Source organism: Dissoconium aciculare (assembly GCF_010015565.1).
Source record: "Dissoconium aciculare CBS 342.82 unplaced genomic scaffold K489scaffold_8, whole genome shotgun sequence".
Lineage (NCBI taxonomy): Eukaryota > Fungi > Ascomycota > Dothideomycetes > Mycosphaerellales > Dissoconiaceae > Dissoconium > Dissoconium aciculare.
Genome location: NW_022984958.1, coordinates 864,011 through 891,738, shown reverse-complemented (window position 1 = coordinate 891,738; position 27,728 = coordinate 864,011). Strand labels below are relative to the sequence as shown.

Sequence of the window (27,728 nt, the reverse complement as noted above, 5' to 3'; positions counted from 1 at the left end):
CTTGTGGCGGTGCGCGGCGCGTTCCTGGTGAACGCTTTGAGGATCGTCATGCTGCTTAGCTAAACATTCATCATTCCATTGAACGCGAATTGAGCATCTTTCTGAACTCACTTGAATCACTTCGTGACCTGGAAAGTTGCGAGAGAACAACACCATCTCTATCGCATCCGGCCTTCTCATCTACACCAATTTGCAAGAGCATATGCCATGGCTGACATAGCCGTCGAGGTACCACCGCCGCTGCAAGGCATACCCACAGCCAAGGCAAGCAATGAACAAAATCCTGCGCGATACGACATTTCGCAATCGCTGACGCTTTTGATGAGTACAGGAGAAGAGATACGATCGTCAATTACGCCTGTGGGGAGCTACTGGCCAGATCGCTTTGGAGAACACCCACATCCTTCTCATCAACAATGGATCTGGCGTCACTGGGGTGGAGACCTTGAAGAACCTCGTTCTGCCTGGCATCGGGCAATTCAGCATTCTCGACTCTGAAGTGGTCACCGAAGCTGACCTCGGGGTGAATTTTTTCCTGGAGGATGCGTCGCTCGGCAAATTTCGTGCAGAACAGACGACGAGGCTACTGAAAGAGTTGAATCCGGACGTTGATGGACATGCGATTACAGAGGTATGGGTTTACGAGCACATGTGGAAGGTCGAATACCTGTGCTAACTCTAGAAAAAGCCTCTGGAATCATGGGTCACCGGCAAGAATGCTTTCGAGCCATATACCTTGGTCCTTGTCGCAGCACCGGTCGACTCGGTCATCCTACGCAACATCGAGGTTCAGACTCGCGCAAGCAACATCCCCACCTTTTACCTCCATTGTGTCGGCTTCTACTCACATTTTTCCATCTCCCTACCGCCTGCGTTCCCTATCGTTGACACACATCCCGATCCGACGGGCACGACAGACCTGCGACTTACACGACCCTGGCCGGAGCTCTCAGATTTCGCGCGGCGGAAAACGGCAGATATGGACAAAATGAATGGCGAAGACTTTGCACACATACCCTATCTTTGCTTGCTGTTACACTACCTTGAGGTATGGAAGGCCGAACATGAAGGCAAACTGCCTGAGACATACAAGGAGAAGTCGGCCTTCCGAGAAGAATTAAGAAAGGGCAGCGCCACGGAAGAGAACTTCGACGAGGCCTGCGCTGCAGTTTTGAAGTCGTTAAACCCGCCTTCGCTACCTTCGAATGTGCGAGAGATTCTCAATGCCCCCGAGGCACAAGAACTTTCCACGACATCGCCGCCTTTCTGGCTGATCGCGAATGCAGTCCAGCAGTTCTACACCAAACACAACCAACTTCCTCTCCCTGGTGCTGTACCTGACATGAAGGCTCAGTCAGAGACCTATATTCAGCTCCAAAACATATACAAAGACAAAGCCCGCGCGGATTGCGCAGAGGTCACAAAAACTGTTCGTGCTTTAGAGAAGTCAACCGGTCGCTCACCATCACTCCCTTCGATTGACGACAAAGAAATTGAAAACTTCTGCAAAGGAGCTGCTCACATCTCTCTGGTTCGCGGGCGGCCCCTGAAGGTCGTCGACGCAGGTCAAAAGCTCAGCTTTGGCGACCGTGCAAAATCACTCGTGAACGACCTGACCAACCCGGAGAGCCTGCTCCCACTGTACATTGCCTTCCTAGCCTGGGACGAATTCCTTGCCACACATTCCACTCCAGACTCCGAACTCGGCGGACAAGGTCTACGACTTCCCGGCTCGTCTGACGCCGAGGTCGACGTCGATGCGGAGAAACTGACGGGCATCGCGCACACGATCACAGATGCCTTGATCTCTGAAGCAGGCACCCGCATCGAAAATCCCGAGTACGACCATCTCCGTGCGTCACTAGGCAAATACTGTGTCGAATTGACTCGTGCGGGGGGCGCCGAGCTGCATAATATCGCCTCCCTGACGGGCGGATTAGTCGCGCAGGAGGCGATCAAGGTTATCACCGAGCAGTATGTTCCGGTGGATAATGTCTGCGTGTGGGATGGGATTGAGAGCCGGACTTGGGTGGGACGAGTTTGAGTGATGCACAAATTCCTTTGCTGGTACCGAGGGAGTCGTGGACATTCTCATACTGGAACGATATCAGGAGTGCCAAAGACCCTGTGCGGGAAGAGGCAGGCTCTTTCTTGCGGATATGATGTATGACGTTACGAAAACGAAAATCGAGGCTGCGTAAGGAAGCTATCGCTGTCTCTACAAAGCATCATTTTAACCGCACTCAGGTACCATTCACTTTCAAGTGCAAGTTTACCCGAGTCCCCCAGACTTACATTCCACGCGAGCCATCCAGTCTTCCGCCAAGCTGTCGCGCAATGACGATTTATCACGGAGTATAATTTGTTCCCGAAGATATTCCCCAGAAAACCGGCATTTCCACGCGATGAAGTCGAGCGTTGAGGTTTTTGAAATGGACTAGCGTTGTATGAAACCTTGAGAGTATTGAAGATTCATTCAATATCTGGGGATGAGAATGCCCGGTGTGGCTTCGAGCCGGGTTTCGTCATCAAGCTTTATTGACTTGCTCAGGAACGCGGCTCGAAAGGAAGGTATTGCCATGGTGGATGACGATCTTTGACTTTAAGGTTAATCGGATTTTTTCTCGTTCGATGGACATGTTAAAAAGCTCGTATTGTGGGAGTATTTGATCTCCCGACCTTCGAGTCTCGTCCTTCCGGCATCCCCCTTCTCTCTTCGCTTCAAATAATTGCTAAGCTCTGAAAATCGGGAGACTTCACTGCCCCCTGCGAGACTTGTCCCACTTCGCTCTCGTCTTCAGACGACCAGCCCTCAAGATGGTAGGCCTCATCAAACTGTTCAAGAAGTACTCCGACGATTGCCGTCAACTCGAGGTCCACGTCAACGACGCCACGATCGAAAAGATCTACCGGCGCCTCGTGCCGCTCGGCAAGAAATTCTACCTCCACACAAGCGTCAGCGATCGTGTGCTCGCAACGTGGTGCTCCATCTTCTTCCGCAACAATGGCAGCTTCCAATACGTCTACACGCTGACGGACGACGATATCGAGCGCTCCATCCGCAAAGGTGGCAGCGACAGAGCGCGTGCCGACGTCCTCTTGCTTGAGGTATATTCTAATGATGTCATCCGCTTGCATCAGAAGAACCAGAAGCTGGTGGAGAATGTCCTCCAGGTGAATTTGAGGTGGACACCTGTCCACGCGTGCTGGAAAGCCAGGGGTGGCCCGTCGCCGTTGCGAGAGTTCGGCGGGGAAGGGAAAAAGGAAGAGAAAAAGCAAGAAGAGAAAAAGCAAGAAGAGAGCAAGCAAGAAGATAAGAAAGAAGAGGAAAAAGAAGCGGAGAAAGACGACAAGAAAGAAGAGGAGAAAGCAGAAGAAGACGAGAAAGAAGAAGAGACGAAGCCTGCGGAACCGGTGGCGCCAAAGCGTAACGATGGTGAGGCGCGATCTTCGACGACGTCGAAGCAAGGGTCATCGGCGAAGGCCTGCTCGCGATGCTCGCCCAAGGCCGCAGCGTCTCGTGCGCCGTCCCGGCTCACCAGATCAAATCTCGCATCAATGCCTGCGCTGATTCCCGATGACTCCATCTCGGCGCTGAGTTCCTGGACAGCTTCGCAGGGCAGGAGTGGGCCAGATGCAGCCAGGCTGTCGGCGCTCCTCCTCAATGCGTTTCCCACGAGCCCGGCATACTCATCGTCATCCAGGGGCTCGCAGCAACCGCCGAGGCCCTCCTCATCATCAAAGGGCGATGTGTCCTCCAACACTACTCCATCTGGCCCTGAGGAGGATCGGCCGGAACTTGTCATTGACAAGAAGGGGCGCTTTGTCGCTGTGCTTTGTGATGAGTTGGAACACCAACAGGAGTTTCCGGATGCGTGTAGGACTTGTGCGCCACGTCAATGCGATTGCAAATGGTGCACGAAGGATGGTTGTGGGCGCTGCGGCGATGTGCTCATTGTCGACGCAAGGGTGACGATGCATATCCCGAAGAGAAAATGAGGTGGATGAGGATCGTACGGTTCGAAGGGTTTCACATGTCAAGCGTGGAGTTCATGGCTACACCAGATGCATTGCGCGTCATTTCGAGAAATTTTGTATTTAGACTTTTCGAATACGACAATTTGCGGACACTGATCATGAACAAGTGCATTCGAATGTACAAAGGCCAGAGCAGGTGCACGGCTTCGTTAGAATTCTTCGGTCTCGTCTCGGCGTGGATCTATCATGATTGTTTTTATTGAAGGTTATCCTGGATACTGGAACTAACACAGCCGCTCCAACAAAGCTGGTGCGGCAGAAAGTGGAGTCTTGAAGTCACGTGCATTCAGCACCCTAGGTAGCGCTCCTCAATCCATCGAGGTTCCATGTCGGTAGATATGTTACACAGAACGACCTTGATGTTTGGGTAAACAGCCATCAGCCGGTTGAGGCCCATCTTTCCCGCAGAGTAAGTCACGAAGACGACCCGCTCCTGAGCGACGCCATGGTCGAGGAGCACACGAACAGCCATCAGCGCCGACCCACCACTACTCATTTCTGAGTCAAGTAAAAAGACGCGACGATGTTCGGCAATATCGGAAGCCAGCTTAGTGTAGTGTAATTCAGGCTCGCCAGTACGAAAGTTTGTCTGGATCAGAAGACGACCTGTACGGCAATCGGGGACGACACGCTTGAGACCGGTCTCGAGCGTGCTGCCGCCGCGGAGGACTACGACTGCCGATATCTCGCCAGAATGCTGAAGCCCAGAATAGGCATTGTCGGCAGGCGTGGATACAATGTGGGGACTGAAACAGAGTCCCTCCTCGAAGGCCTTCTCGATCAGCATGACTGTGAGACGATCGAAATAAAAGATAAATTCTTCACGGCTGATGAGTGGGCTGAGCAGGAGTGTCGTGATGCCCATGACTTGGTTTGTTTGAGGCAGTTCTATCACGTTTGGAGAAAGAGGGGTCACTTCCGCGACGCGTCCGAGGCGACGAAGTTCGGATTGATGCTGTATCGACTTTTCTCTCAAGGTCTTGTGAATTCTGTCCGAGACCATGCCTGTGAGATCGTGTTAGGCTACCACAATGGGCTGTTCATGCATCCTTGACATACCGATGGCCACTTTGTTCTCGATGCCTCGCGGTACGATAATATCTGGAAAGGTCGTTAGCTACTGCTGTCATGTCATCGCCATGAATAAAAGGTTGTAAAATATCGTCCATTATCAGACAAGATAAGATGGTAATTTGTTTTTCGTCAAAGAAATTCAGGTGAACTATGCTTTGAAATTTTGTAGCATCATATAATGGTTGCTCAAGAGCAAGCGGGGGGATCAGGGAATAGTGGCAACGTACCAGCGACATTTCGTTGTGGCTCGACATACTTGGTGAAGTTCGGCTTGACAAATGACATCCACTGCTTCACGCAACCTTCAAGATCTCGGCCGCGCTCTTTGATATCGCGCACGACTTGACTGGAGGTCAGTCTTGTACCCAGTCACGATCGAGCACGTCTACTCACGTCGGCGAGCTAGGCAGAGATCACTATCGGCTTCGGTGAAGATTTTCACATCCAACATGTCGAGGACTCTCTGATCGTGCAGAGCGAATATTCCTTCGAGGACCAGTACGTGTGGAGAGTAGATTGTAGTGGATTTATCGAGGCGGGAATGCTTCTCGAACGAGTAGACAGGGATATCCGCTTTTTTACTGCAAATTTAATCAGTTTGCATGCCACGGACGAAGCTTGATTGGGCTGGCTTACCCAGACTTGATATCCCTCAGCTTCTCGACCAATACGTCGAAGTCGATTGCCTCGGGCGAATCAAAATCGTATTCATTTCTGAATGCAGCAGCGGATTGCTCCGCGGTCAATGGCTTGTAGAAGCTATCCATCGACAAAATGACGACCCATGGCAAGCTCAGCTCACGGATGATTGCAACAGACAACGAAGTCTTGCCTGATCCGGAGCTGCCGGCAATGCCAATGATGGAGGTGTTTGCCCATGGCGGAGAATAGTAGGCACTTCCAGAGTCAATTGCCGACTCTGGAGAAGCGATCTCTATGTCAGCCAAAGAGCTCGGCGGGAGCTCCAGCGTAGGGAGAGTCATCGAAGTCGCATAGAGAGGACCGAGGCAGATATCGCCAAGGGCCACATCATGAACGACAAAGGTCCAAAGATGCGTGACAGAGGAAGAGAATTACGGACGGCGTCGAAATGCCAACTCCCCCTCGGAGGGAAGAATTCAGCCCGAAGCACAGATCAGGCCATGCAAGATGAGGGACATAAGTCGTCAACACAATCCCAATACCCGCGCAATGAATGCTGCTGCGAACCGCAGATCAGTATGTGCATAGGTAGGAAACAAAAAGACGAGCATCTTGAGTCTCTTGGAAATTCCAGCAAGGACGATACAGATATCCCTGCATCTGTGAAATTCGGGGGACAGAGGGAAAAGGTGTGTCGCACGATCAAAATGCAGTGATACCAAGACATATGCCATGCAGGACGACTATAAGCGAAAGCTCTGACGGGAGCCAAGCTTTATTTCTGCAGCTGCCGAATGATCAACCATCTTTCCTTCAACAACACATCAACCTCATGTGAGCTATCACCTCAGCGCCTGGTCTCGCACCACAAATTATTCACGACACGCGGCACCAACGCATCACGCGGGTGTTTAGCAATGGTCGAAGCTGCGTTGTGGCATTGAAACGGCAGGTAAGAAAATGCTCTTCACGTTCATTCCAGCATTCCCTTCTGACTTGGTCCCACAGCTATCGCCATCATGCGTCCAACAAAGTCTTTCGAGCAGAAGGTGGATGAGGCTAAGCCTAGCAAGAGGTATGATGATACTGCATTCGCTATTTCCATCGCCACGATCCTAGTATGATGCTTCACAACAAGATGGGAATCTCTCCTAAAAAACACTGCGGAGAAACTAAACATTTCTTGTACCTCTGAACCATGGATCCACATCATATCATTCTCTGGCCCACTCCTACAGCTTGTCACTCGTCGTGCAGATCAGGCTGGACGTGATCTGCGTCTTGTGTGGATGAGCCAAAGCTTGGCTCTTTCGCTCAAACGGTTGGGCAAGTCTTGCTGACTTTGCTTCGTTCAGTGAGATCAATTGGATAGTCATGGACTACCTTGTTTCTGAGGGCTACCCTGCTGCTGCCGAGAAATTCGCCGAAGAAACCAATATCAAGCTTCCTTCTGCGCCGCAAGACATTCGAGAGCGAGTACTCATCCGCAATGCCCTTCACGCTGGCCGTGTTGAGGAGGCGGTGTACATGATCAACGAGATTGATCCCCAGGTATGTTCAAGCAATCTTTCTCCGCCTTGTGTCAAATGATTATTAGTTTTCATGCACCACGCATAATCGCCCTCAGGGGAATTGATGATTCACAAACTACCTTCAGTCCTCAGTATGATTTCACACGCTCGGTTCCCTCCATTAGTCGCTTCATCTACATGGCTCGGCGACAATGCTAACAATTAGCTTCGTTAGATACTCGACGACAATCATCCTCTTCATTTCAATCTCATGCAGCTCCAGCTTATTGAGCTGATTCGGCAAATTCTCGATCATCCTGATAATGCGAATCCTCAGCGAGCATTTGCGTTTGAACCTGCCATTGTATTTGCGCAGGAGCAACTGGCGCCTCGCGTTCCCACTGGGAAAATATATCAGGACGCACTCGAAAGAACGATGGCCCTGATGATATTTCCTGTGGACAAGATGCCATCGGAGGTCGCCGTGCTTTTGCACACCTCACTCCGCTCCAAGGTTGCGTCCGATGTAAATCGCGCAATATTGCAGAACAGAGGCCAACGGGATGAAGCCAAACTTCGCCAGCTTGTGCGCGCTAGACTCTGGGCAGAATCTGCTGCACGGGAGGCAAAGATCGACTCTGTTCCAGCTGGATTGTCGCTTGGTCTGGGAACGTCATCCGTAGGAGATGATGCTATGGTCACTTGATGGCATGACCATCTGCGCTCGGAGAACACGTTCGTCACAATTGGTTTACTCGGTTGGAAGCGAAGGCGCTGGCGGCGTTCGAAATTTATGTTCATGAATTATGAAATATTACACGATTGCAATGGTTTCACTTAGTTCACAATTTGACGCGGCCGCAGGTCAACATCGTACTACAACGTTGGGAGGCCATGTAGATTCTGTCACATGTCAGCCATGTCCTTGTCAACACATCTCAATATACGATCACGAAGCGATAATTCACTTTATCTCGCCGCGCATATTCCGAACCTTCCGAATGATTTCAATGCTCTCCAACCACGAGTAACGCCTCGGACGAGCAAATACCGCCATGCGACATTGGAACTCTTCTATCTGTGTATACAGTAGCACTATCCGCACTCTTCTCGTGTCATCTGTACATACATAAGCCAACATCAAGAAAGGCTCTGCAATGCCTGTGCAAACTCGACCAGCCAAGAAACGCGCCGCAGAGCAAGATGGTGCAGAACCATCCGAGGCGACACAATCCGTGCAAATGTTGGAATGTCAGACCTGTTACGAAGACGGGCCAGGCCTAGCCTTCGGCCATGCTGTCCATGCAGATGTCTCAGGTCATGAGCATTTCAATTGCTACAATTGCTGGGAACGGTGCATCAAAGACCGACTCGACGATGAGAAAAGTGCCGAGATTAGCTGTCTCCACTGTCCTCGCAAATTGGAGGAGCAAGACATGCGTATCTTGAACAAACATTTCGCCACAGATTTGTACGCGCGGTAAGACTAGTGCAAACATCACGCAAACCACCGCAAGCCGCTTACATGAAGATACTGTTAGCTGGCTTGATCATGTCGCCCTCGCGCTGGCCAAGGCTGATCCGAAATGGAAATCTTGCCCAAGCCAAACATGTCCAGGCGGGTGCATTGTCGACGATGGTTACATCTTCACCTGCCCAACATGCAATCTACGCTACTGTACCTCTTGCAACATCCCAATGCATGAGGACGAATCCTGCTCCCAATATAGAAATCGCGATGCGCGAATCATTGCAGATGAGCAAGCTTCGCTTGCAAAGGTGGCCGAGATTTCAAAGCCTTGCCCGAAGTGCAGTAGCAAGCTCTCTAAGGCTGGCGGCTGCGACCATATGACCTGTGAGCGATCCTTCTAATTGTGCCATCATCTGAAGGGATAATGTTCCAAGCTGATTTGGTGAAGGCGCTATTTGCAGGCATGACTTCTGTTGGGGGGTGCCTCGTTGCGTACCAAGGTGCTGAGGGAATTCTCACAGCAGGAAACCACAAGCATGGACCGTATTGTCCGCATTATCGACCACATCCACATTACCAACCTCGGCCGACTGCTCAAAATGTCACTGCAGGCCTGACTCAGACGGTCGATATGAGAGAACTACCAGAACGACCACGAATGCCATATTGACGACCACGAAAACAAGGGAAATGACAAGGACGTAGTCGGAAATAGCGCAGAGCGCGAAGGGAACAAGGACAGCGTTGACTTTGAACATCTGGAGTATTTTGTAAGAGCAAAGCCCAACACACAGAGACCTTACACGAAACATTGTGCTAATCAAGCTGATACTACCAGTTGCGACGACTAGGAAGCGGGTCACCTATGTGAAATGCATGAGCAGACGCGAGTCCAGGAAGCTCAAATTGATAGCCTCTGGCGGTCGGCGCTGTGGGTTATGTCCATATGGCAGGCGCGCACTATTCTCTCAAATTTGACGCATATTTCTGTATCGTTGGCACAAAGCCCTGGAAAGCTCGGGATCAGAAGACTTGATTGATGGTTACAAATTGCCTACGGATGTGCTATCAAAATCATGCAAGCAATCATCAAAATGACACTACTTCGCAAAGACAGGACACGTCGACGTCGATACTTGTGATCAAGGCTGCTGCACACAACAAGCAGATCATCTAGGTGCCCTTCATGTTACCTATGCAGATATCTCGAGCTACCTTGCGTTCCAGACGTATTGCAAGGCTTAGTCTTCCAGAATCACGTCGTCACACGGGCCGACTTGAGAGTATCCACAGCATACCACAAGTCGACAAAAACTGCCATTTTCAAAAAATATTCGAATATTTTCAGGGGGCATATAAATCAAACATGTCACTCGCCCATCATGCTCAACTCATTGAGATTGTACAGGTCGATTCTCTTCACTGTGCCTCTCAATAATAGTCATCGCAGAGTCTTTTGCGCTTCACGATCACCATTTCTGAGCCCACCAGACACAGGCCTAATCACATCACCCTGTCAATTGTGAATTGTGTCCACTCTTGTCGAGTTCGAACAAGAGATTTATTCTCACGTTGCAACACATCAAATCACGGTACAAAACCTCACGCACTCCGAGTTCGTTACACCTCAAATACCCCTTTCTCACAATCAAGGGTCGAAGATGACTGCCACCACCACTACTGCTGACCCCTTCACCTCGCCCAAGACTCACAAGTTCTGCGTGCAGTGCGAAAAGCACATCCTGTGTGAGGCCTTCCCAAACGGGATCAAAGACCACCTCACCAAGGTGTGCTTCCTCTGCTGGAACACCAGCTTCGCCGCCCAGCTGGCACAGGGCAGCACGGAGGTGAGGATCAACCACAACAAGTCCGAGGGCAGCGGACTGAACTGCGTGACCCACGGGCACGCCCTCGCGCACCAAGAAGTGCGCCACATGCTCAGCCGCGAGAATTGGGCTCTCTACGCGGCGATTCTGAAGGAGTGCGCTGGTACCCCTGAAGAGGTGCCGTGTGATTTTCCGCCCGTCGGCATTTTGCGGGTGGCTACGGGCCTCGCGGCACTCGCTGCCGAGGCCGCTTCACAAGTTGAAGCAGGTGTGAGCGCAGCTCACCAAGATGACAACAACTGCGACGAGAACGGCGACGACGATGACGAGCTCTCCGTCCGCAAGGATAGCCTCCAGCCCAGCACGGGCTATCCTCACGCAAAGGGTGACGAACCTCACTTCGTTCCCGTCATTGTCAAGGTGGACGAATCTCACATCCCACCTCGCTGGCGGAGCGAGAACTTGAGGCACCGACACCGCCACGCAGGTCTTGACCCGACTTCGAGGGAGTTTGTTCCCCGTGGTGGAGTTGTTCCGCCTGTGTGGCCTGCGGGAATTCATCTCCTGCCAGGCTTTGGTATGGATGAGGAAGGAAACCTCGTTGGTGATGTGCTTCGCCAAGGCTGAGGTGGGAAGGAGGGAGGTGGATTGAGTTCACCTTGCGCTCGTGTGGTCCATAACAAAGTATGACGGGTTTATAATTCTGACATACTACTCATTGTGGGGGGATTGTTGTATGGAAATCATGAATGATGTTTGTGGAGCTAGCCCACAGTGTGAAACCAATCATTAGCGCTTTTGTACCAATGCAATAGAGTTCAGTTCGCCTTCATGAATTCGTTAAAGTCGTGATAACTCAATCCTATCTGCTCGTGCGAATTCAAAGTGCCAGTCCCGTGCCATCCGGTGTCCACCGATACAATCCCAACACTTCTCTCCTGCGATTCTGATTCTCCCCCGGGTTTTCTATCATCCTGCCTTTCATGGGCGCGAGCGCACTCCTCATGACTTTGCGAAAGTTCCTCTGATACTCCGTACTCAGCGTCGCGACACAAGCCTCGTGCGCACGAATGATAACCTCACACGCTCGAACGACGTTCGGCTGCGCTTTAATCTGCAGTTGATCTGCGATAAGTAGCAGCAGAAAGGAGGCTTGTAGAAGATAAATTCCGAAGAACCAGGGCATGAAGGAGAGATCTGGGTCATAGTCGAGGATGGCGTTAATGGCCTCGGCGGCGCTGACGGCATGGCGGTGCGCGTGCAGATATGATTGAGACTGAATCCAGCCGTCGGTGTCATCGAGCAGGGAGATTGGGTCCCATTTCCCATTGAGAAGAATGTGCATGGTGTGCATGAGATGAGTGCCGTAAGCGACGACTATCTTGGTGTGATGGACGGTCTCAGGATTGGGTCGTGGAAGACCGCTTAAGAAAGGGTAGCGGAACTCTTTCTCACAATGTAGATCTGAATCGATGAGGTCGAGAGGAACGGCGTAATAAGCTTGAAGTGCTTCCAGGCTACGACCGTAGGTCTGCAGTTGCTGTGAAATTTCGGCAACACGAGTATTCCACTCCAGTGAATTGAAGAAACTCATTCCGAATACCGGATGGTTTCGAGCTTGGTTTAGTTCAACAATTTCTCCTAAGATAGTTGCTATTGGTAGGAAGTAACCGAAGATACTATGACCGGTGCATTCGAACGCTGGACCACGCCCACGTTGCGAACTATTATCGTCGCCGTGTCCGGTTGAACCGTATTGTCCTCCGCTTGATGATCTGTAATAATCACCAGCTTGCCAATTGATGTCGCTGTCTGGTTGAAGAAGGTTGCTGCACTCCGCGTCCAAGAGGGTGAGCGGTCGATTGTAACAAAGTGCCAGATGCCTGTCAACAATATAGCAGTGCCACCAGATACGACGTCGCTCTTCACGTTCCTCTTCTGAAAAGAAGCCTGGAATACCACTGCGACTGTCTGTTCGGGGATTGCTGCCACCATTCGCATTAAGATCTGCATCCAATTCATGGCCGTGTCGTGAGAGTGGATCAGGATTCGGCGGCAATTCGCGTCCGAGTTTTAATTCTCGAGCAAGAGTCCAAGCGATTTTCCACCATCGTATGCTGGCTGCTTTGTGTTCGCTAGCAGATATCACAGTCGCGAGGTGTATGTATGTAGCAATGTCGTCGACACAAGCTGCAACTCCTGGTAGCCCTCCTTCCTGTTCGCTCACACGGCTGCCGTGTACCAGTGGCTTCAGCAAAGAAAGGCAAAGCTCGAGTAACTGCTGCAGGACTCTGTTGCGAGCTGTGACGGGGGTATTGAGGTATGCAGAATCGCTTGTTTGAGCCGAGACCCATAACATACTGGCCAGTAGAGCGGGAGTCGTATGTCGTGGGTTATTTGTTCGCAGAAATGACCTCTTCCGGAGAAAGACTCCAGTCACATGCGGTGACTGTGGATGAACAAAGGTCGAGGATGTGCTAGAGAAATAAAACTCAAGGAGCTCACATGCAATGTTTACCGGCATGATCGACGCAATGTAGGGTAACAGAGGTTCGAGTACTGGATATTTCAAACCACTTTCGTCGTATGACGAAACAGCGTGAAGAGTTGGATACATTGTGCCGGAAGGAGAGCTGAGCGCCATCCAGGCCGATGCACCAGCCTGTGGCGATTGGCCGAAGAAGCCGCCGGCGAGTGGCGACTGTCCAAAATTAAAGTTTGGACCTGCGATAGCTTGCTGACCATCTGGAGATAATAGAGGGAATTGAGTATCGCTATAAGACCCTGCTTGGTTGCCATGAGACAGAGACGGCATGACTATTGTTCCGGTGGCAGGCAGCATATTCCGCGGCATCGAGTTGGCAGAAGACACATCTTGATGATAACCTATGAGGCTATCATATCCGCTCCGCAAGTCAGACCTGCCTTCGCTATGCACGCCAGAGTCTGCAACATTGGCAAGCCTGTGATCCGCTCGAGCAACCGTGGAGTATGTTCCCACATCGTTTGTCGGTATCAGCGTTTCAGGCAATGGAGCACCTGTATTTGGCGAATTAGACTGGTCTTCGTTCGTCATATTCGAGGCCGACATTCTCGATGTCACAGAAGGACGGCTCGTCCTGCTGCGTTTCTCTCCGAGCTTCAATGCCGAAGCGGGCGGGTCCGAGATATCCTCCTCATCAGTATAGCTATCTTCAGGGCTATCGCGTTGTGTATCACGGACGCCTGATGCAGCAGCTTTAAATTTCTGCTCTGCTATTTCCTTCTTGGATGCTTTGCCTCTCTTCTTGCGCTCGCGAGCGTATTCGCAAGGCAATCGAGAGTCCTTGCAATGTGCACAAGGTTGTTGGCCGTCACATTTCGTACGTAATTGATTGCACTGATCGCAGGCGCGACTTATGCGTCGACGAATTGCTTGCTTCGCCGACTTGCCATTGGCAGCAGTCTCTTTCGGGGAACGATCATACGCGAGAATGTCTTGGTTATTGTGCCCAGAATCGAGTGAGGATGACGTTCGGGCACGTTTGGAGACGTGAGTGATCGACTCGTGATTCACATCTCCAATGCGAGATTGTGTGCGAATCTGATGAAGTGGAGTCGGGTCGGAATGATCATGCCCTTGCGAAAGTGGCATGAGATTCCGGGGCTGGTGGATAGCCATTGGACGCGTTCACGAGATCAACGTCACCTTGCTGACCGGGAAATGTGGCGGAACAGCTTTTAGGCTGAAGAAGACGGGAAGACAAAACCATATGCAGTCGGAATACAATAGCAGAGCAGGTGGATCGCAGATGGTCGGCCGCACCGAGTCGTGTCGTTTGAACATATACCTTGTGGCCATAGACAATGCACTCTGGGTAGGCATTCGCCCACATTTGCCATTGTTCCGTCCACCCTCAGCTAGATTTGCCGCACCCCCCATGACGTCCGATACGCGACCGACCGACGCACATGTGCCATGTACATAGCTTCTGCACGGCTATCGAAGGTCTATTTCCAGCCAGAGGTTACTACTGTACTGTAGATGTCCAATCCCGAGTCTTTACTTGGAATGGAGCCAGAGCCGACGTTAATGACGGACGGCACAGTTGCGTGCCCAATAGAGGATGCGGGGTGCAGCAGCGGCGTCCTTCAGCCTGTCTCGGCATTTGACGGATGCGGACTATAAATTGTGTGTGCCCTGAGTCCTCGTATTGTCGACGAGGAGAGCCCAATACTAATATACAGTACCACGACGGCGGCTGTACGGTAGACAACCGAGAGGCCAAATTTCTCAAGACGGCGCGTTTGTGGTTTTGGATCACGACTCTACTCTGACGAGTGAAAGGATGGATACTACGCACACAATAAATTCACCATAGCCGCGCTGGGGCGCGTGATCAGAAGCCTGCTTCCAATTCGGGATAATGGCCCTACTTCGGCGCAATATCTGGGACGCAACAAGTGGGGAGAAGGATTGGAGCTCGTACGGACAATGAACAACATCTAGCTAGGCTATCCGGTCTTACGGACCTAGAAAGTCTTTGCTTCGCCCGCCGATGGAATGGCAGATCGTCGTGGATGCTTATTGCCATTCCGCAACCTTTCGGCCCCGGCTATCATCCCGCGGACTCTAAATTCGAAACAAGAGAGCGATGGTCCAAGTTGCACAGAAGGCTTTCCGAAGGGTAGATCCACCCAAAACATTGCTCACGCGTGGACCTGCGCCAGTAGACACAGTGACCGAAGACGCCGCTGCTGCGGACGCCGTACTCGTAGACGCCGTGTTCGATGCTGAGAACGAAGAGGAATCAGTCGAGGTCACAGTACTGATACTAGTAGCCACAGGCATTGTGCCGTTCACGGACGAAGGAGGTTGAGAACCAGACGGAGTAGTGCCATTAATCGAGTCACCGCCAGGTGGGCCGCCGTTACCATCTCCAAACATCGAATTGGAGTTGACCTCGCCGCCATCTTCGCCATGGTAAGCTGCAACGCTGTAGTCGCCAGCATTCGTAAGATCGACACTGGCATTGACGCCAATTTGAATCCAAGCAAAGATACCATCTGAAATATCATTGCCTACGTAGACGAATTGCGGGAAAGGGTCGTAGTTGTTATCGGCCTGGGCAGCGCCGATAGAGTCTTGAGCATTGCTAGTTTCAGTCTGGGTGTTGGACGCGTATGGTTCGACCGCTTCGACGGCGGCACGAAGAGTTTCCGGGTAGAATAGTTGACCAATGTGCGTAACAGAACCCGTGTTGCGCGAATAAGTGCCGTTGGAGAACACAGTCACATTCATGTGGCCGAGGATATGAGTATGCGTGGCGCGTCCGGAGTAATGGCCCGGAACTATGGTGTCAAAGGCTACAACACCGTCATCATCGGTAATTTGCACACCACGCAGGAAAGTACTGTTGTATCCACCGACAGGAGAGTTGCCAGACGCGGTGACGCCGGAATAGACTCCCGTGGCATTAGCAGACCACAGGTCCACTGCAATGTTCGAGATCGGTTGGCAAGTCTCGACATCAAGCCACTGCATCTCAACAAAAAGATCGATTCCACTGGAGTCAAGATCTTCCTTGACATTTTGGCGGATCAGCTCGCCTTGAACATAGTACGGGCCTGAAGTCACATCCGGCGCGAGTATGCATGATGTGTTCGCGGAAAAGATGGTGGATGCATCAATGGAAGACGTATAGTTCAAGATCCCGGTCTGGTTGTGGTTGGTGGCCTCGAATGCTGCAAAGGAAGTGGCATCGCGGCGAAATTTTCGGGAAGCTTCATCAAATGTCAGATTCCTGCTGCTCGCGCGGCATCGGACAGGAATGTTGTACTTACTGCTAGCTGTAATACCTCGAGCCTGTCGAAGCTTTTCAAGCTGCTCCGAGCGTCTCTTAATCGATTTCCTCACCAGAGCTTGATGGTCGACAGATCCTTCACATCGATCCAAGGATCGGCGAGCATGTCTGGCGCGCATGTCGCGAACAACGATGTCCCTTTTGACCTGTGCAGCATCGTGCTGCTCACCCGGATGAGCCGTCACAAACGGCCAGGCGAGCAAAGCAGCGAAGCCGAGCAAGCTAGTGATCTTGGTCATTGCTTATTCTTTTGGTGTTCGAAAAGTTCGTGATCTGCAAAGTGAGTGTTGAGTAGACTTATTTCGGGATGAAATTCTCGACGGCTTTCTGGTCGACGTACGAGTTGCGGCAAACATCGTTTCTTAAATATCCTATTCAACGGCTCAATGCTGATGGGCATGAACATCATGCCGAGCAATCTCCACATCTCAATGCTACGTGAAGACCAAATCCATCCGCGGTCGCTATGTTCACAGTCATGTTTGCGATGTTGGTTGTTGTCGTCATCAGAGTTGACGTCCTCCATTGCAATCGTCCACGAAGCCTGCTTGGCGAATACGCAATACCAGTGGGGTATATAAGCATCTTGAAACACGGTGCAAGGGACTCCTCAATCATCTGAGTGCCAAATAATTATTCCAGCCAAATCAAGACTATTAGGATTGCATTTGACTTTGTGTGGGATGGTGCTGAAATCGGAGCACAGTAGCCGCGTCACGCTGCAGCGGTCACGGACGCCGTCAGAAGCCCCCGACGTGTAGCCGAGACGGCTTTCTTCGGACGCGTGTATACGCCTACGTTGCTCAAGCCACAAACGAAAGCCTTCGACACATCATCCCATCCGTCAACTCATCACGGGTTGCGTGTCGATCGACTGGTGCTTTCAAATTATGGAAATGCCGCTTGGGCTGAAAACGCATTTTGAGCACATGCGAAATCGTGGAGGGATCAATGCTTGTCCATAATGCCGAACCGAATTGAAGACTTGGGCCAGCTATAATCTAGCACGTGACAACAGATGATTATAGTGTCGTCCTTTCATGCATATTCGCATTTGTACTTACTTGTGTCACTTCTGCCGGTGCCGTCGATCTGTGTGTCATAGAGCGCACAGCCGATTCAACTTGCGTCCGTCATGATCAAAGCTGTGGCGAGCTGTCTTGTTCTGTTCAGGATCTCAGATCGGGTCCAATGAAACAATATGATATCCTCCCCAGTCATGTCCGCTCCGTGCCTCTGCCGAGCAGAGTTGGCTGAAATATGCTGCAAATGAACTCCGTCTATAGTATACATCTCTTTTATGGTACAACCACCTCTTCCATCATCTTGAAGAAGTGAAGGGACGGAGTTTGTCGGAATCGCGCGGCGCGGCCCACTTCGTTTTCCCCAGTAGAAGCGCCTGCGCCTGCTCCCTCATCTTGCTCACATGCACCGGATCCGCGCGCTCGGTGTCGGAAGTCGGCCCACTTCTTTTCTGCTGGTCCTCTGAATCTTTGTCCTGTGCTTTCAAGCTTTCCTTCCCAAAAGACGGTTCGTCCGAGTTATCCTTTGGCCAGATGAACGGCTCCGTCATCTCAACAGTCATGTATTTATGTGACCGCGGTCGATGCCATCGCGAGACGTGATTCTGTGGCCGTGGCGATCGTCCATCACCCTGTTGGACAGGGCGGAGCTTAACGTATGAGCGTACAGCCGAAATCTCAACGCCGTAGGCGTGCCATAAGTAATCGCGAATGTCGAGTTTGGAAAACCACAGTGGGACTCTGAATCGGGCGTGGTATGGATTTCCGCCTTCTTGTCGTAAGAGCGCAATGGCAAACTTTGGGCTTTTATGCTGGTCAGCAATTGCACGAACAGGGCGTCTGAATTCAATGTCTTCTTACAGGTAGATCTCCTTTTGTCCAACGCGAAAGGAAGCCTGACGGAATGCCGACATCGCTGCGGCGAGCCTTTGTTCGTTGAGACTATCTAAGCTTGCCGATGTGAGAAGATAGATTGTGATAGATCTTGCTGATTATAACGAATGTTCACAATCACGCGAGGCGCATTGTCTCCAATGGATATTATTCAATGGACTTGTTGAATACCCTAGGTCACGTGACAACGCCTCTCGCAATCTGGTTGATCGCGCGAGCCAAAGCCCCAAATGCTACAAGACCTACATATAGGGCTGAATAGCTGTGAGATGTCCCGGCAACAGCATTCGAACATACCGCGATGACAGAGGCCGTCGTGTATGTCGAGGAGCGAGATCGTAGAGCATTATCAGAGCCATACAGGCCGCTCTACAGCCCATTTTCGAGTAAGCCGGTACTTGTCCACCAGTACGTATCCCTAATATGGCACCATATTAAATACACAAGTCGATTAATGATGTGCACGATACAGGCGCAATGATTTCCTAGGCAATGCCTTTACAACACATCCGTATCTCGGCGCCTTACTTTTCGACAACGAAAATTCCGAGGCTAGAGATCATGCTGCTGCGGAGAGGAGTGAGTATTTTGCGTTAACGATACTTTCGGATTATCCGCTGCAACCTTGTGCCAATTTTCACACGACTCGCGTGGACTGACCATTGCTCGACGCAGCATTTCTGTCATGGCTTCGTCTAGCTATTTACATGGCGGTCGTGGCCGTCGCCATCATGGTCTCCTTCCACCTGAAGCGACAGCCGACAGCGATAGAACTTAAAGTCGCCGCTCCTTTGGGCTTAATATTTTGGCTCCTCTCCCTCGCGTGTCTGATTTCTGGTCTGCATAATTATGTCAAGACAGTGAACCACTACTCAACACGGCAGGCGATTGTACAGAGTGGACTAGGAACACAGCTGGTATGTTCGCCAACGGCACCGTCCTTGAAGCGCGAAGTGCTGAACTCATTTGCAGGTATTCACCGTCATAGCGTCAGCGATTGTTGCTGCGTGCATCTTGTTCTTGTCAACAGGATCCGAGAAATAAAAACCTATGGCTGGCATCGTGTGCGTGGCCTCCGTAATGCAGGATCGCAGCCAGCCGCGTGCAACCACTTCATCTGGGCAAATATTGCTATTTTTATGCCAGATCCAAGAGCGCCCAAGTCGTATCATCCACGGTGGTGTAGATAGAGCCGAGTCCCTGCAGCTCGTCGCCAGCTTTAAGGACTTCGTTGAGTTCCAATCCTGTGCGTACAGCGATGTCGGTGGCGTGTAGCCCTTCGTTTGTCTGCGGGGTTTTGCGAATCGCCATGAAAACGGCGCGCGCATTAGCGCTCATGCCCGATAAGTTCACGTTGCCGACAGATTGGTCGCCGCCATTGCTTTGGCCGCCTTGCTGATGACCGCCGCTTCCATCGTTGCCCTTCGACAGAGATTCCGGAGGACCTCTGCTGTTGTAAAGATGAACGTATGTCGACTCGAGCAGGTGGTACGAAATTTCGTTATAGTCGGTGATCGGTCTGATGATGTTGGCACCCACGTGGCGCTTGTTGTTCAGCACTTTCAGCTTGCCCCAAGCACGAGCGTATCCCAGCTCGACCGGCTTTGGTCGCGCTGCCTCGTTGGGATTTTGATGAGGTTCTGCGTCCACCCAAACCTTGACATCGATTGTTCCCGTGCCGTCGTCGAGCCGATAAGTGATGTTCGTGGTCTGCGCGCTGATGTTGCGGACTTGACCGACAATGGTGACTTGAGAAACCTCGCTGTTGTCGATATGCACAACTTCTGAGTCGGGCGTGGGGAGATGAGCATCGAGCAATTGTTTGATAGTGACAGGTCGTAATGTGTTCTTGTCAAATGTTCGCTTCGCGGCACCGCTGTCACCGCCCTGACTTCCAGTCATAAATCCACCTCCATTGGCGCCACCCTGTGCACCGTAAGAAGTCGTTGAATAGCCCTGGTCTGATACGAATCAGTATTCGAAAGCAGCGTTTCAGGCTCCCTCACTTATTACCTACCCATCTTGCTGTGTTATCTTTTGATGCAATCTTGTGATTTGGTGTAATGTGCTTTTGTTTTACAACGCCCAAGCGAATCCTGATGATCTCGGACCGTCGATGTGACGCGAAGGCAGCAGTGCCCCGCGATTTTTCGCGTTCTGGCTCACGCGTAAAGTGTTTTGCCTCAGGGAACATTTTGTTTAGGGTTGGGGTTGTTGATGAACGAATGTGACCGCATTCGACACAATCCACGTTGCTCTTCGGGGACTATCGCGTGCCATGCTGGGTGCAAATGGCTCCTACATGATCCAACAGCCTCTGAGATCGAAAGCTGTTTTGAATAGAGACAGATGAAATCACCTACCCAAACAGCTGTTTACAATGGAATTACCGTAAGTACAAGGATTCAAGGAACGACAAGCCCATCACTTCACAGAGAAGCGATTGGGCATCTCCATGAACGCAATGATGTTTGATACTGTATTGGCAGCTATTGATGTAGAAACGTGCTGGTCCGTCGGAACAACAACGGAAAGTAATTGAGACAGCGATAAATTTGTGTCTGATGAAGTATCTAGCGATGTGCTAACAGTCCAGTGTGCGTCGTGTATGGGTCTGCGTCAGGTGCTGAGAAGTTGGCTATCCTGCCAAAGTCTAACTTCATCAGCAGTCGATGTACACCTGCTGAGGCTGGCTGGAGAGATCGATCTCCTTCTTCGTCACCGAAAGCTGAGGTGAGTCGACCAAGTCCACCACGATCCTCGTCTATCGCTCTTAGTCTGAGTACGACCGCCCGTAGTCCCGAATCTACGGCCTTTCGCGCACGGTCAAGCTGCAGGAGTCTCTCCTTTTCTTTCTGTAGCATGCCGTCATCTTCCTCGCCAAATTCATCCATACCGTAACCATCGTCTGATTTCCGCCATCCTTCAATTGCTTCGGCAAACCATGCAACAAGTTGGTCAACGGCACCAAGAAGATCCCGTAGCGCTCGGGTCAGAGGTTCATCCGTAAGAAGTAGAGCGTGTGCAAGGGCGTAGATGTGAGCGCGATGAGTCGATGACAGGGACGACGGGTCATGTGGTGTGAAGTTTTCCTGTTTTGGAATTCGAGATTGCTGGCTGTCCGTCCGTCGTTGCTGCGTTGCTGCTGATTCCTCAACCGGTAAGATCGATGATGCGGTCCAACCGGAAGAAGATACCTGAGATTGTGCAACAGAAGTGTGAAGCAAGCCTTGCATACCATGAGTTTGGAAATCTTCCGAGACCTGATCTGTAGATTGATCGCCGGCGTTGGTTTCATGTTGTACCACGACATTGCCGTGTTCATCTTGGTTCCCAGCTTCGACCCAGGCGCGAAATCTACCTCCAGCGCCCGCTCTGACTTCTCCTTCGAAATGTGCTGACGTCTCGGAAAGCAAGAAGACTGCAGCAGAGCATGTGGCCCACACCTTCCTCATTGATATTGCCCTTGTGCGTCTTCTACTTCGCAGAATGCTTGCATGTTCGTCAGACGCTCTGAATGAATCATATTTGTGCCGACGTTCCCTACGAGCGCCCTCCATGCTCCATAGACCGGAGAGTTTTCGACCGCCTCTTCGAATCGCGAGAAGGTAGCTGTGAATGTGAGAGTAGACTGAAATATCTTGACTAGACAAGATAAGGTCATAAGGGGGTGTAACCCTGAACTTGAGAGCAGTTGGCGTTGGAAACAGCAAATCATCGAAGGCCACTGATGAAAGCTGAGGTAGTACTGTGCTGTCGGAAGATGATGGGCGAGAAGGGGGTCTAGGAATAGACCTTGGCGTGCTTACAAGAGAAATGTGTTGACGGGCATAGTCGAGGTTATCGTCATAGTCGATTGCGTTTATCGATCCTCGGTTCGATGCAGCCAAGTCCTTCCAGGCTGCCTGCAACGTCTGATTCAGTTCGGCATCGTTCATGGTCAAGCTCTTCAGGGCCTGAACTGGGTTCCTGTCCTGACCAACGAGGCGTCCTAGTTGGTGCTGCCTGACACGTAATCGCTTCTCGGATTCCTCAATCAATGCAACAGCAAATTCCCCTCGATCTAGGAGAAAGAATTGCCGTAGACATCCTAACAGCTGTGTAGTCTCGTGGGCAGGCAGAAGATATTGTAGTACATTTCTCGAAAGGGATGAGCGGAGTGAAAGTATGAGGCGATTGAATTGCGTGGGTACGAGAGGAAGTGTCAGTGAAGATAATTGAGCGAGGTGGGACGCTGCCAATGCTGCTGGATCCACTTGGCTGTCCGATATCTTCGATGAAACAATGGGATATGTCCTTCTGTATGCTTGCACCCGGTGCAATGATTTCCCAATGAATAGCATCACAGACTCAGTAGATGATGTGATATGTGCTGGAAGCAATGCCTGAATCTTGACAAAACTCACGGAGTCCGTCTCTGGGTTTGCTTCGACATCATGACGGACTTTCTCAGGCTGAATGAAAAAGTCCTCAGCTCCTGACACAGGTAGTCGTCCATACACAACCCATGCAGAGGTTTGGCGCAGCCACGCGAGTTCAGCGACGCGGCAGAGTTCTGTGGCGGCCACCTCGATTTCCGGAAACCCGGTTTGCATCTCACTGCGAAGCTCATCGATTAAAGCAGCGCCAGTACATGCTCCTCGGAATACGTCACGACTCTGTTGCAGCTTGTATGCGGATGACGGTAGTATGAACTGGGCAAGGCGCATGTACCATGCCATGAGTCGATGCCAGTCATCAAATTCGCCAACGACGCTTGCTAACGGGACGATGTTGTAAGCACCCACGAGCGAGGCATCTTTGACAAGGATCTTGCCCTCAACAGACAAGACCCGTTGCTGAAAGCGGTCCAGATGCGTTTGATGGATTGCTACAGCTACAGAGCGACAAATTGTGGATGGGTGACCATCGGCGATAGTCTTAAGCAGCGACTTGAGCCGGCGGTGAGAATTTGACAATGTGCCAATCGATTTGAGGAGCGCCCGCTCGGAAGATGAGAGAAGGACTGCACCATGGTCGGTTGACGGCGAGAATGAACTTGACTCTGTATCGATGTCGTCTTTGAATAAGGGCGACGGATGGCCAGATAATGCCAGAAGTAGTTCATGAAGCATTTTGAGATTGTGCGCTGCCAGCGAGAAGTATCATTGTTTTGAACCTGACACTATCTCGTCCATTTACTTCACATTCTCGTAAGATATTCGCGTCCCGTGCAGGCCGTCAACAAGTATACCGTTGATGATCGCGACATGCGTTCCTCTCGAGGCTACCTCAGGCGATCCGATGCTGACAATCTTTCGGGGTGGACACCATCCGATCGTGACGTGCAGAGCGTTTCGCAACTGAGCAGCTGACAGCCCTGACGCCATACGGGAGCGCCCAGGCGAGAAACACTCACCGCCCGCCGCACGCGCTGCTCACAGCCTGGAGCTTCTCCACGCGAAGTTCCAAGTTTATTCTCTCACAGTACACCCCCCGCTGGTTCGCCCGTTGTTGGTTGCTCTTCCCAATGTCCGCCCGCATAACCAACCTTGAATACAACAGGCCTTGATAATGAACTTCCGTCCTCTTGTTGATCTGCCTCGTGATAATCACGACTTTATACATTTCGCTATCCAATTTATTGAGAAAAGGCTCGCATACTGAGCTATCGGTTGACTACGCTGCGCTAGACCTACACCGGTGATTGCCCAGGTGCAATAGAAATCCAAGCCCCGCCACCCTTCAGTCGCCTCGGACATACCAACATTTTGAGCGTCGCCACAACTACAATCGATACTTCAACACATACCGCAAACATGCAGAGCATTCGCAACGCCATCAAGAGGAAGCTTTCGCTACACGACAAGAACCGTAAGTTGTTCGACAATTACTTCAACGACATGAGTCTCCTCTGAGTCTTTCATACCTGCTTCCTTAAACTTCTACAAGTCTCTTGCTGACCTTAGGCTTCTCATATCAGCCCCCTTCGACACTGCCCAGGACGAGGATGATGTCGACGATGAGACCCGTGGTCACCTAGAGAAGGAGACCGAACGTGCCGAAACCGAAGGCCACCCCCACGGCAAGCCGGGTAGCTTCCTCAACAAGCTGATTATGCACGGCAACAAGAAGACTGAAGATGAGATCGCGCGGGATGCAGAGGCTCGTGAAGCTGCGCGGAGGCGTGCGGCAACGGGCGACGGAGTGTTGGTAGAGACAGGCGCCGGTACCGCCGGAAAAGAGAATGTACAGCCTTAAAACAACTTGAACGGCGATGTCGACGATTCGAGAGGGTGTCCTTGACAAGAAAAAGTAGCTCTGCTAGGATCGGGTTCCTTGAGCGCACACGCAAAGAATATCCGTCTGTTGCGAAGATCAGGTGGAACTCCGACATGGCGAAAGGAGCCAGTTGGCAGAGACAACGCGACAAGCCCGAATGCCCAAAGATATTTTGATCAATCAGGTCGAATCAGTGCTCGACCACGGGAGTAAAAAACCGTTTGAGTCAGCCTAGATGGCAACGTGACATACATAATGAGGCAATACACAGAACCTTGAATGAGTGAATGTGAGCTAAATCAACGAGATCTGATCAACTCTTCGAATTATCTAGTCAAGAGGTAGAATGCAAGGGCTTGGAAAAGAGTCGAAAGGCGGAATATCGTACAGAGTTCTAGATAAATACAGAACAAAGGGTGAGATGGTACATGTTGTGACACTTGAAATACCCCTGGAAGAAACGAGGAGGCCATTTCGATGGTTCTCGGTTCGACTCTCATAATCATCTCGTCTTGTCAATGTGGTGCTGCCATCTGGTCGTGATTCGGGGCATCGCTGAGGTAAGGTGTTTGCTTTCTGCTGTTGACACTTTGGTCGGACGATGACTTATGACTGGCGACTCGACCGAATCTTGTTTGTGCGCTGATCGTATTCATTGAGCGCAATGACTTTCTACTCGTTGATCTTGGCAAGGATGCTAGAGACATATTGTCAGCCGTCTATACGATTTGGTCTTGATAGGCCGGAACTTACTCGTGGTCGCGGAAAAGTGAGAACTCTTCATCGCCAACCTTGATCGGGCTGCCGCCGAACTGTAATCGAAGATAGTGATTAGTACGTGGTTTCCAGAATCATCAACCATCAATCCGCATCCCTGACCCCTTTGCGTCATCTTTACTTTATCTTAGCCTTCTTCTCCTTCCACTGTTCCCAGGATGCTAATGCTTCAATCTCTCTCTCTTTGTAAACCCTCGAAAAGTTTCCTGCCAAGACCTCTTCTTGACTGACATCTTGTCCAGGCCCACCCAGCCTAACCCCGGCCTCCAACAATCCATCAGAAATTGACATTGTGACTCACCTGGGGAATCAGAACGCGGTCTCCGGCAGTGACGCCCATCGCTATCCGCTTGCCATCCTTGTCGAAAGCACCGGGACCAACGGCCAGGACCTTGGCCTCATTGAGCTCCTTCACGGCAGTCTCTGGGAGGAAGATACCACCGGCGGTCTTCGTGTCGGCTTTGATGCGCTGAACGAGGACGCGGTCAAGGAGAGGAGCGAGCGACTTGATGGAACGTAGGGCAGACTGTTGATGAAGATGGTTTAATTAGCTAATTGGCGCATTACGGAGTGAAGCGGGAATGCTGAAGGTTTCGAGGACGATCAAGTGTGGATTTCGGAAGGCTTACCATTTTTGTGTTGGTATGATTTTGTGATGATTGAAGATCTCCGGTGACGCTGAAGCTTTCGATTGAGGATGCGGATGTGATGGTGGTGATGGTAGTTGGACTGGTGGATAGCAGGATATAAAATGACCCAGGGTTTCGGCGAACGGGAAAGCTTCACGACTTTCGCATTTCGAGAAATTTCCCTGGGGAAGGACGTCTCCCTATGCCGATGCACGGACCGTTCTGACTATCCATTGTTCTGGAAGTCCTCCACTTGCATCAATCGATGCCGGTGGTGATGCGACAATAAAGTTCATCGCATTCGATATTCTTGACCGAGACGATGTCATGAATCAGAATGATGGATCAAATGGAACTGACAACGACGGGCCTGACCATGGCGAAACTCAAGACGCGCCGCATACCCTGAATCCGAGATGTGTTGCATCGACACAAGATACGTTCAATGTGCTCATCGACAAGAAGCATTCGCCTCAAGCGAATCGAAAATTGGAGTCCAACTTCTTCCACCATCATATTCAATTCAGCCCCGATGGTACCACTGTTCTCACCTACAATGAGGACCAGAACCTCCGAACGTTCATTTTGCCTTCAGACCTACTGGAGAACGAGGAGAGCACTGCACCGCATCACCTGGTTGCATCGTCCGACTTTTCATGTCCATCCAATCTCCAGAGCACCGCCATATATCCAGGCTACCAACTCTCCGATGCTAGTACAACGTTGATACTGACTGCCAATAATGCCATCCCGATCACTCTTCGCAACACTCTGCTGCTTAGTCATGTTCATGCATCGTACCCTTTCGTCGACGCCAACACGGAAGCTCATCTTTCTGCGCGAAGCCTCCTGTTCAGCGCGAGTGGCGGACACTTCGTCGCTGGCGGAGAAGATCGTTTCGCGCTCTTTGATGTTTCGCGATCCGGCGAGGGTCCTATACTATGGCGGCCTTTACGACGATCTAAGGGCGCACGGAAAGCGGGATTCGGATTAGGCGCTGCGGAATGTGCTGGAACTGTAAGCGCGATCAGTCTAGAGCCCTCGGCGGCTGTCGACGCTGGCGACGGTGGCTTGTTGGCTGTGGGCACGCTCTCAAGGCAGGTTGGACTGTTCGCCCACGGAGGCGGAGGTGACTGCGCAGCCGGATTCTCAATCGCCTTGGACGGTGATGAACAGGCACAGCATAAAGGTGCAGGAGTCTCCTCGATCACATGGTCCCCTTGCGGACAATACCTCTTGATTGCGGAGCGTCAAAGCCATGTCATTCAAGTCTACGATGTAAGAAACTCTGGCAGGAGACTTGCATTGTTGACAGGGCGAAATGCTTGCTCCATGCAAAGGATGGGCATGGATGTCGTCCGTACCGCCACAAGTTACGAGGCCTGGGCCGGTGGCAAGGATGGTGTAGTGAGGATGTGGAGTCGGCCTGGGTCGAAAGAAGGCCTGGTCGATCCTGATGCCTCATTTCACGCACATGGCTGTGAGTCCTCCTATTTCCTTCTCTCGCAAACATACACGCTGACTTATAGGACCCCATAGCACCTGTAACAGGCGCGACTTGGCATCCTTCGGGGGCAGTATTGGCTACATGTTCTGGCGACCGTCTACCGAAGCCTTTCGATTCCTCCGCCCTCCAAGAACCAGATGTAGATGAGCTCGACCGAGACTCTGTCGATTGTCTATCACCACTCGACAACACTCTAAAGATCTGGACTGTTTGAGAATTCCGGAAGGATCTAT

General features: G+C 51.3%; 14 protein-coding genes across 14 annotated transcripts; 7 read left to right on the top strand and 7 right to left on the bottom strand.

The window, feature by feature from the left end:
* Positions 1–99: 99 nt before the first annotated feature.
* On the top strand, positions 100–2,044 carry K489DRAFT_402544 (NEDD8-activating enzyme E1 regulatory subunit; the record flags this gene model as incomplete). Its single annotated transcript, XM_033607052.1, has 3 exons — positions 100–264; positions 332–631; positions 683–2,044. Exons 1-3 carry the CDS (start codon positions 208–210, stop codon positions 2,042–2,044), a joined length of 1,719 nt encoding a protein of 572 aa, XP_033458719.1. The 5' UTR covers positions 100–207.
* Positions 2,045–2,817: 773 nt separating this feature from the next.
* K489DRAFT_371665 (uncharacterized protein) lies at positions 2,818–3,999 on the top strand (the record flags this gene model as incomplete). The annotated part of the gene is made up of 1 exon (XM_033603256.1): positions 2,818–3,999. One exon carries the CDS (start codon positions 2,818–2,820, stop codon positions 3,997–3,999), a length of 1,182 nt encoding a protein of 393 aa, XP_033458718.1.
* A 325-nt stretch (positions 4,000–4,324) lies between these two features.
* On the bottom strand, positions 4,325–6,183 carry K489DRAFT_359483 (uridine kinase; the record flags this gene model as incomplete). Its single annotated transcript, XM_033602600.1, has 5 exons — positions 5,749–6,183; positions 5,506–5,693; positions 5,340–5,453; positions 5,098–5,139; positions 4,325–5,043 (listed from the first exon to the last, which is right to left on the bottom strand). The coding sequence occupies exons 1-5, from the start codon at positions 6,093–6,095 to the stop codon at positions 4,325–4,327; spliced, it is 1,410 nt and encodes a 469-aa protein (XP_033458717.1). The 5' UTR covers positions 6,096–6,183.
* Positions 6,184–6,773: 590 nt separating this feature from the next.
* Positions 6,774–7,971, top strand: K489DRAFT_411116 (uncharacterized protein; the record flags this gene model as incomplete). The annotated part of the gene is made up of 3 exons (XM_033607775.1): positions 6,774–6,829; positions 7,110–7,305; positions 7,501–7,971. 3 exons carry the CDS (start codon positions 6,774–6,776, stop codon positions 7,969–7,971), a joined length of 723 nt encoding a protein of 240 aa, XP_033458716.1.
* A 226-nt stretch (positions 7,972–8,197) lies between these two features.
* K489DRAFT_253880 (uncharacterized protein) lies at positions 8,198–9,617 on the top strand. Its single transcript, XM_033599980.1, has 4 exons — positions 8,198–8,745; positions 8,807–9,120; positions 9,185–9,506; positions 9,575–9,617. The coding sequence occupies exons 1-3, from the start codon at positions 8,423–8,425 to the stop codon at positions 9,241–9,243; spliced, it is 696 nt and encodes a 231-aa protein (XP_033458715.1). The 5' UTR covers positions 8,198–8,422; the 3' UTR covers positions 9,244–9,506; positions 9,575–9,617.
* Positions 9,618–11,442: 1,825 nt separating this feature from the next.
* On the bottom strand, positions 11,443–14,359 carry K489DRAFT_395297 (uncharacterized protein; the record flags this gene model as incomplete). Its single annotated transcript, XM_033606838.1, has 2 exons — positions 14,085–14,359; positions 11,443–14,039 (listed from the first exon to the last, which is right to left on the bottom strand). The coding sequence occupies exons 1-2, from the start codon at positions 14,221–14,223 to the stop codon at positions 11,443–11,445; spliced, it is 2,736 nt and encodes a 911-aa protein (XP_033458714.1). The 5' UTR covers positions 14,224–14,359.
* Positions 14,360–15,174: 815 nt separating this feature from the next.
* K489DRAFT_321735 (aromatic compound dioxygenase) lies at positions 15,175–16,644 on the bottom strand (the record flags this gene model as incomplete). Its single annotated transcript, XM_033601566.1, has 2 exons — positions 15,175–16,325; positions 16,386–16,644. The coding sequence occupies 2 exons, from the start codon at positions 16,642–16,644 to the stop codon at positions 15,175–15,177; spliced, it is 1,410 nt and encodes a 469-aa protein (XP_033458713.1).
* Positions 16,645–17,726: 1,082 nt separating this feature from the next.
* K489DRAFT_411112 (uncharacterized protein) lies at positions 17,727–18,341 on the bottom strand (the record flags this gene model as incomplete). Its single annotated transcript, XM_033607774.1, has 2 exons — positions 17,727–18,231; positions 18,289–18,341. 2 exons carry the CDS (start codon positions 18,339–18,341, stop codon positions 17,727–17,729), a joined length of 558 nt encoding a protein of 185 aa, XP_033458712.1.
* A 281-nt stretch (positions 18,342–18,622) lies between these two features.
* On the top strand, positions 18,623–19,365 carry K489DRAFT_322201 (uncharacterized protein; the record flags this gene model as incomplete). Its single annotated transcript, XM_033601608.1, has 4 exons — positions 18,623–18,729; positions 18,794–18,900; positions 18,997–19,238; positions 19,294–19,365. 4 exons carry the CDS (start codon positions 18,623–18,625, stop codon positions 19,363–19,365), a joined length of 528 nt encoding a protein of 175 aa, XP_033458711.1.
* K489DRAFT_253791 (replication protein A, subunit RPA32) lies at positions 19,131–20,381 on the bottom strand. Its single transcript, XM_033599979.1, has 2 exons — positions 20,335–20,381; positions 19,131–20,282 (listed from the first exon to the last, which is right to left on the bottom strand). Exon 2 carries the CDS (start codon positions 20,221–20,223, stop codon positions 19,459–19,461), a length of 765 nt encoding a protein of 254 aa, XP_033458710.1. The 5' UTR covers positions 20,224–20,282; positions 20,335–20,381; the 3' UTR covers positions 19,131–19,458.
* Positions 20,382–20,778: 397 nt separating this feature from the next.
* On the bottom strand, positions 20,779–23,628 carry K489DRAFT_381659 (uncharacterized protein). Its single transcript, XM_033605184.1, has one exon. The coding sequence runs from the start codon at positions 23,433–23,435 to the stop codon at positions 20,895–20,897; it is 2,541 nt and encodes an 846-aa protein (XP_033458709.1). The 5' UTR covers positions 23,436–23,628; the 3' UTR covers positions 20,779–20,894.
* A 169-nt stretch (positions 23,629–23,797) lies between these two features.
* Positions 23,798–25,036, top strand: K489DRAFT_381658 (uncharacterized protein). The gene is made up of 2 exons (XM_033605183.1): positions 23,798–24,174; positions 24,284–25,036. Exons 1-2 carry the CDS (start codon positions 24,120–24,122, stop codon positions 24,559–24,561), a joined length of 333 nt encoding a protein of 110 aa, XP_033458708.1. The 5' UTR covers positions 23,798–24,119; the 3' UTR covers positions 24,562–25,036.
* Positions 25,037–25,331: 295 nt separating this feature from the next.
* Positions 25,332–26,366, bottom strand: K489DRAFT_389526 (putative 10 kDa heat shock protein, mitochondrial; the record flags this gene model as incomplete). The annotated part of the gene is made up of 3 exons (XM_033606517.1): positions 25,332–25,394; positions 25,661–25,885; positions 26,364–26,366. 3 exons carry the CDS (start codon positions 26,364–26,366, stop codon positions 25,332–25,334), a joined length of 291 nt encoding a protein of 96 aa, XP_033458707.1.
* Positions 26,367–26,507: 141 nt separating this feature from the next.
* Positions 26,508–27,464, top strand: K489DRAFT_306925 (uncharacterized protein; the record flags this gene model as incomplete). The annotated part of the gene is made up of 1 exon (XM_033600573.1): positions 26,508–27,464. A coding segment is annotated over one exon (957 nt), but the record flags the coding sequence as incomplete, so codon positions are not given.
* Positions 27,465–27,728: the final 264 nt, after the last annotated feature.

Coding starts and splice junctions, on each gene's coding strand:
- K489DRAFT_253880 (XM_033599980.1), top strand. CDS start 8,423: ATGCCTGTGCAAACTCGACCAGCCAAGAAACGCGCCGCAGAGCAAGAT. Junction 8,746..8,806: donor GCCACAGATTTGTACGCGCG/GTAAGACTAGTG, acceptor AGATACTGTTAG/CTGGCTTGATCATGTCGCCC. Junction 9,121..9,184: donor CGGCTGCGACCATATGACCT/GTGAGCGATCCT, acceptor GATTTGGTGAAG/GCGCTATTTGCAGGCATGAC.
- K489DRAFT_253791 (XM_033599979.1), bottom strand. CDS start 20,223: ATGACTGGAAGTCAGGGCGGTGACAGCGGTGCCGCGAAGCGAACATTT.
- K489DRAFT_381659 (XM_033605184.1), bottom strand. CDS start 23,435: ATGCTTCATGAACTACTTCTGGCATTATCTGGCCATCCGTCGCCCTTA.
- K489DRAFT_381658 (XM_033605183.1), top strand. CDS start 24,120: ATGCAGAGCATTCGCAACGCCATCAAGAGGAAGCTTTCGCTACACGAC. Junction 24,175..24,283: donor TTCGCTACACGACAAGAACC/GTAAGTTGTTCG, acceptor TTCTCATATCAG/CCCCCTTCGACACTGCCCAG.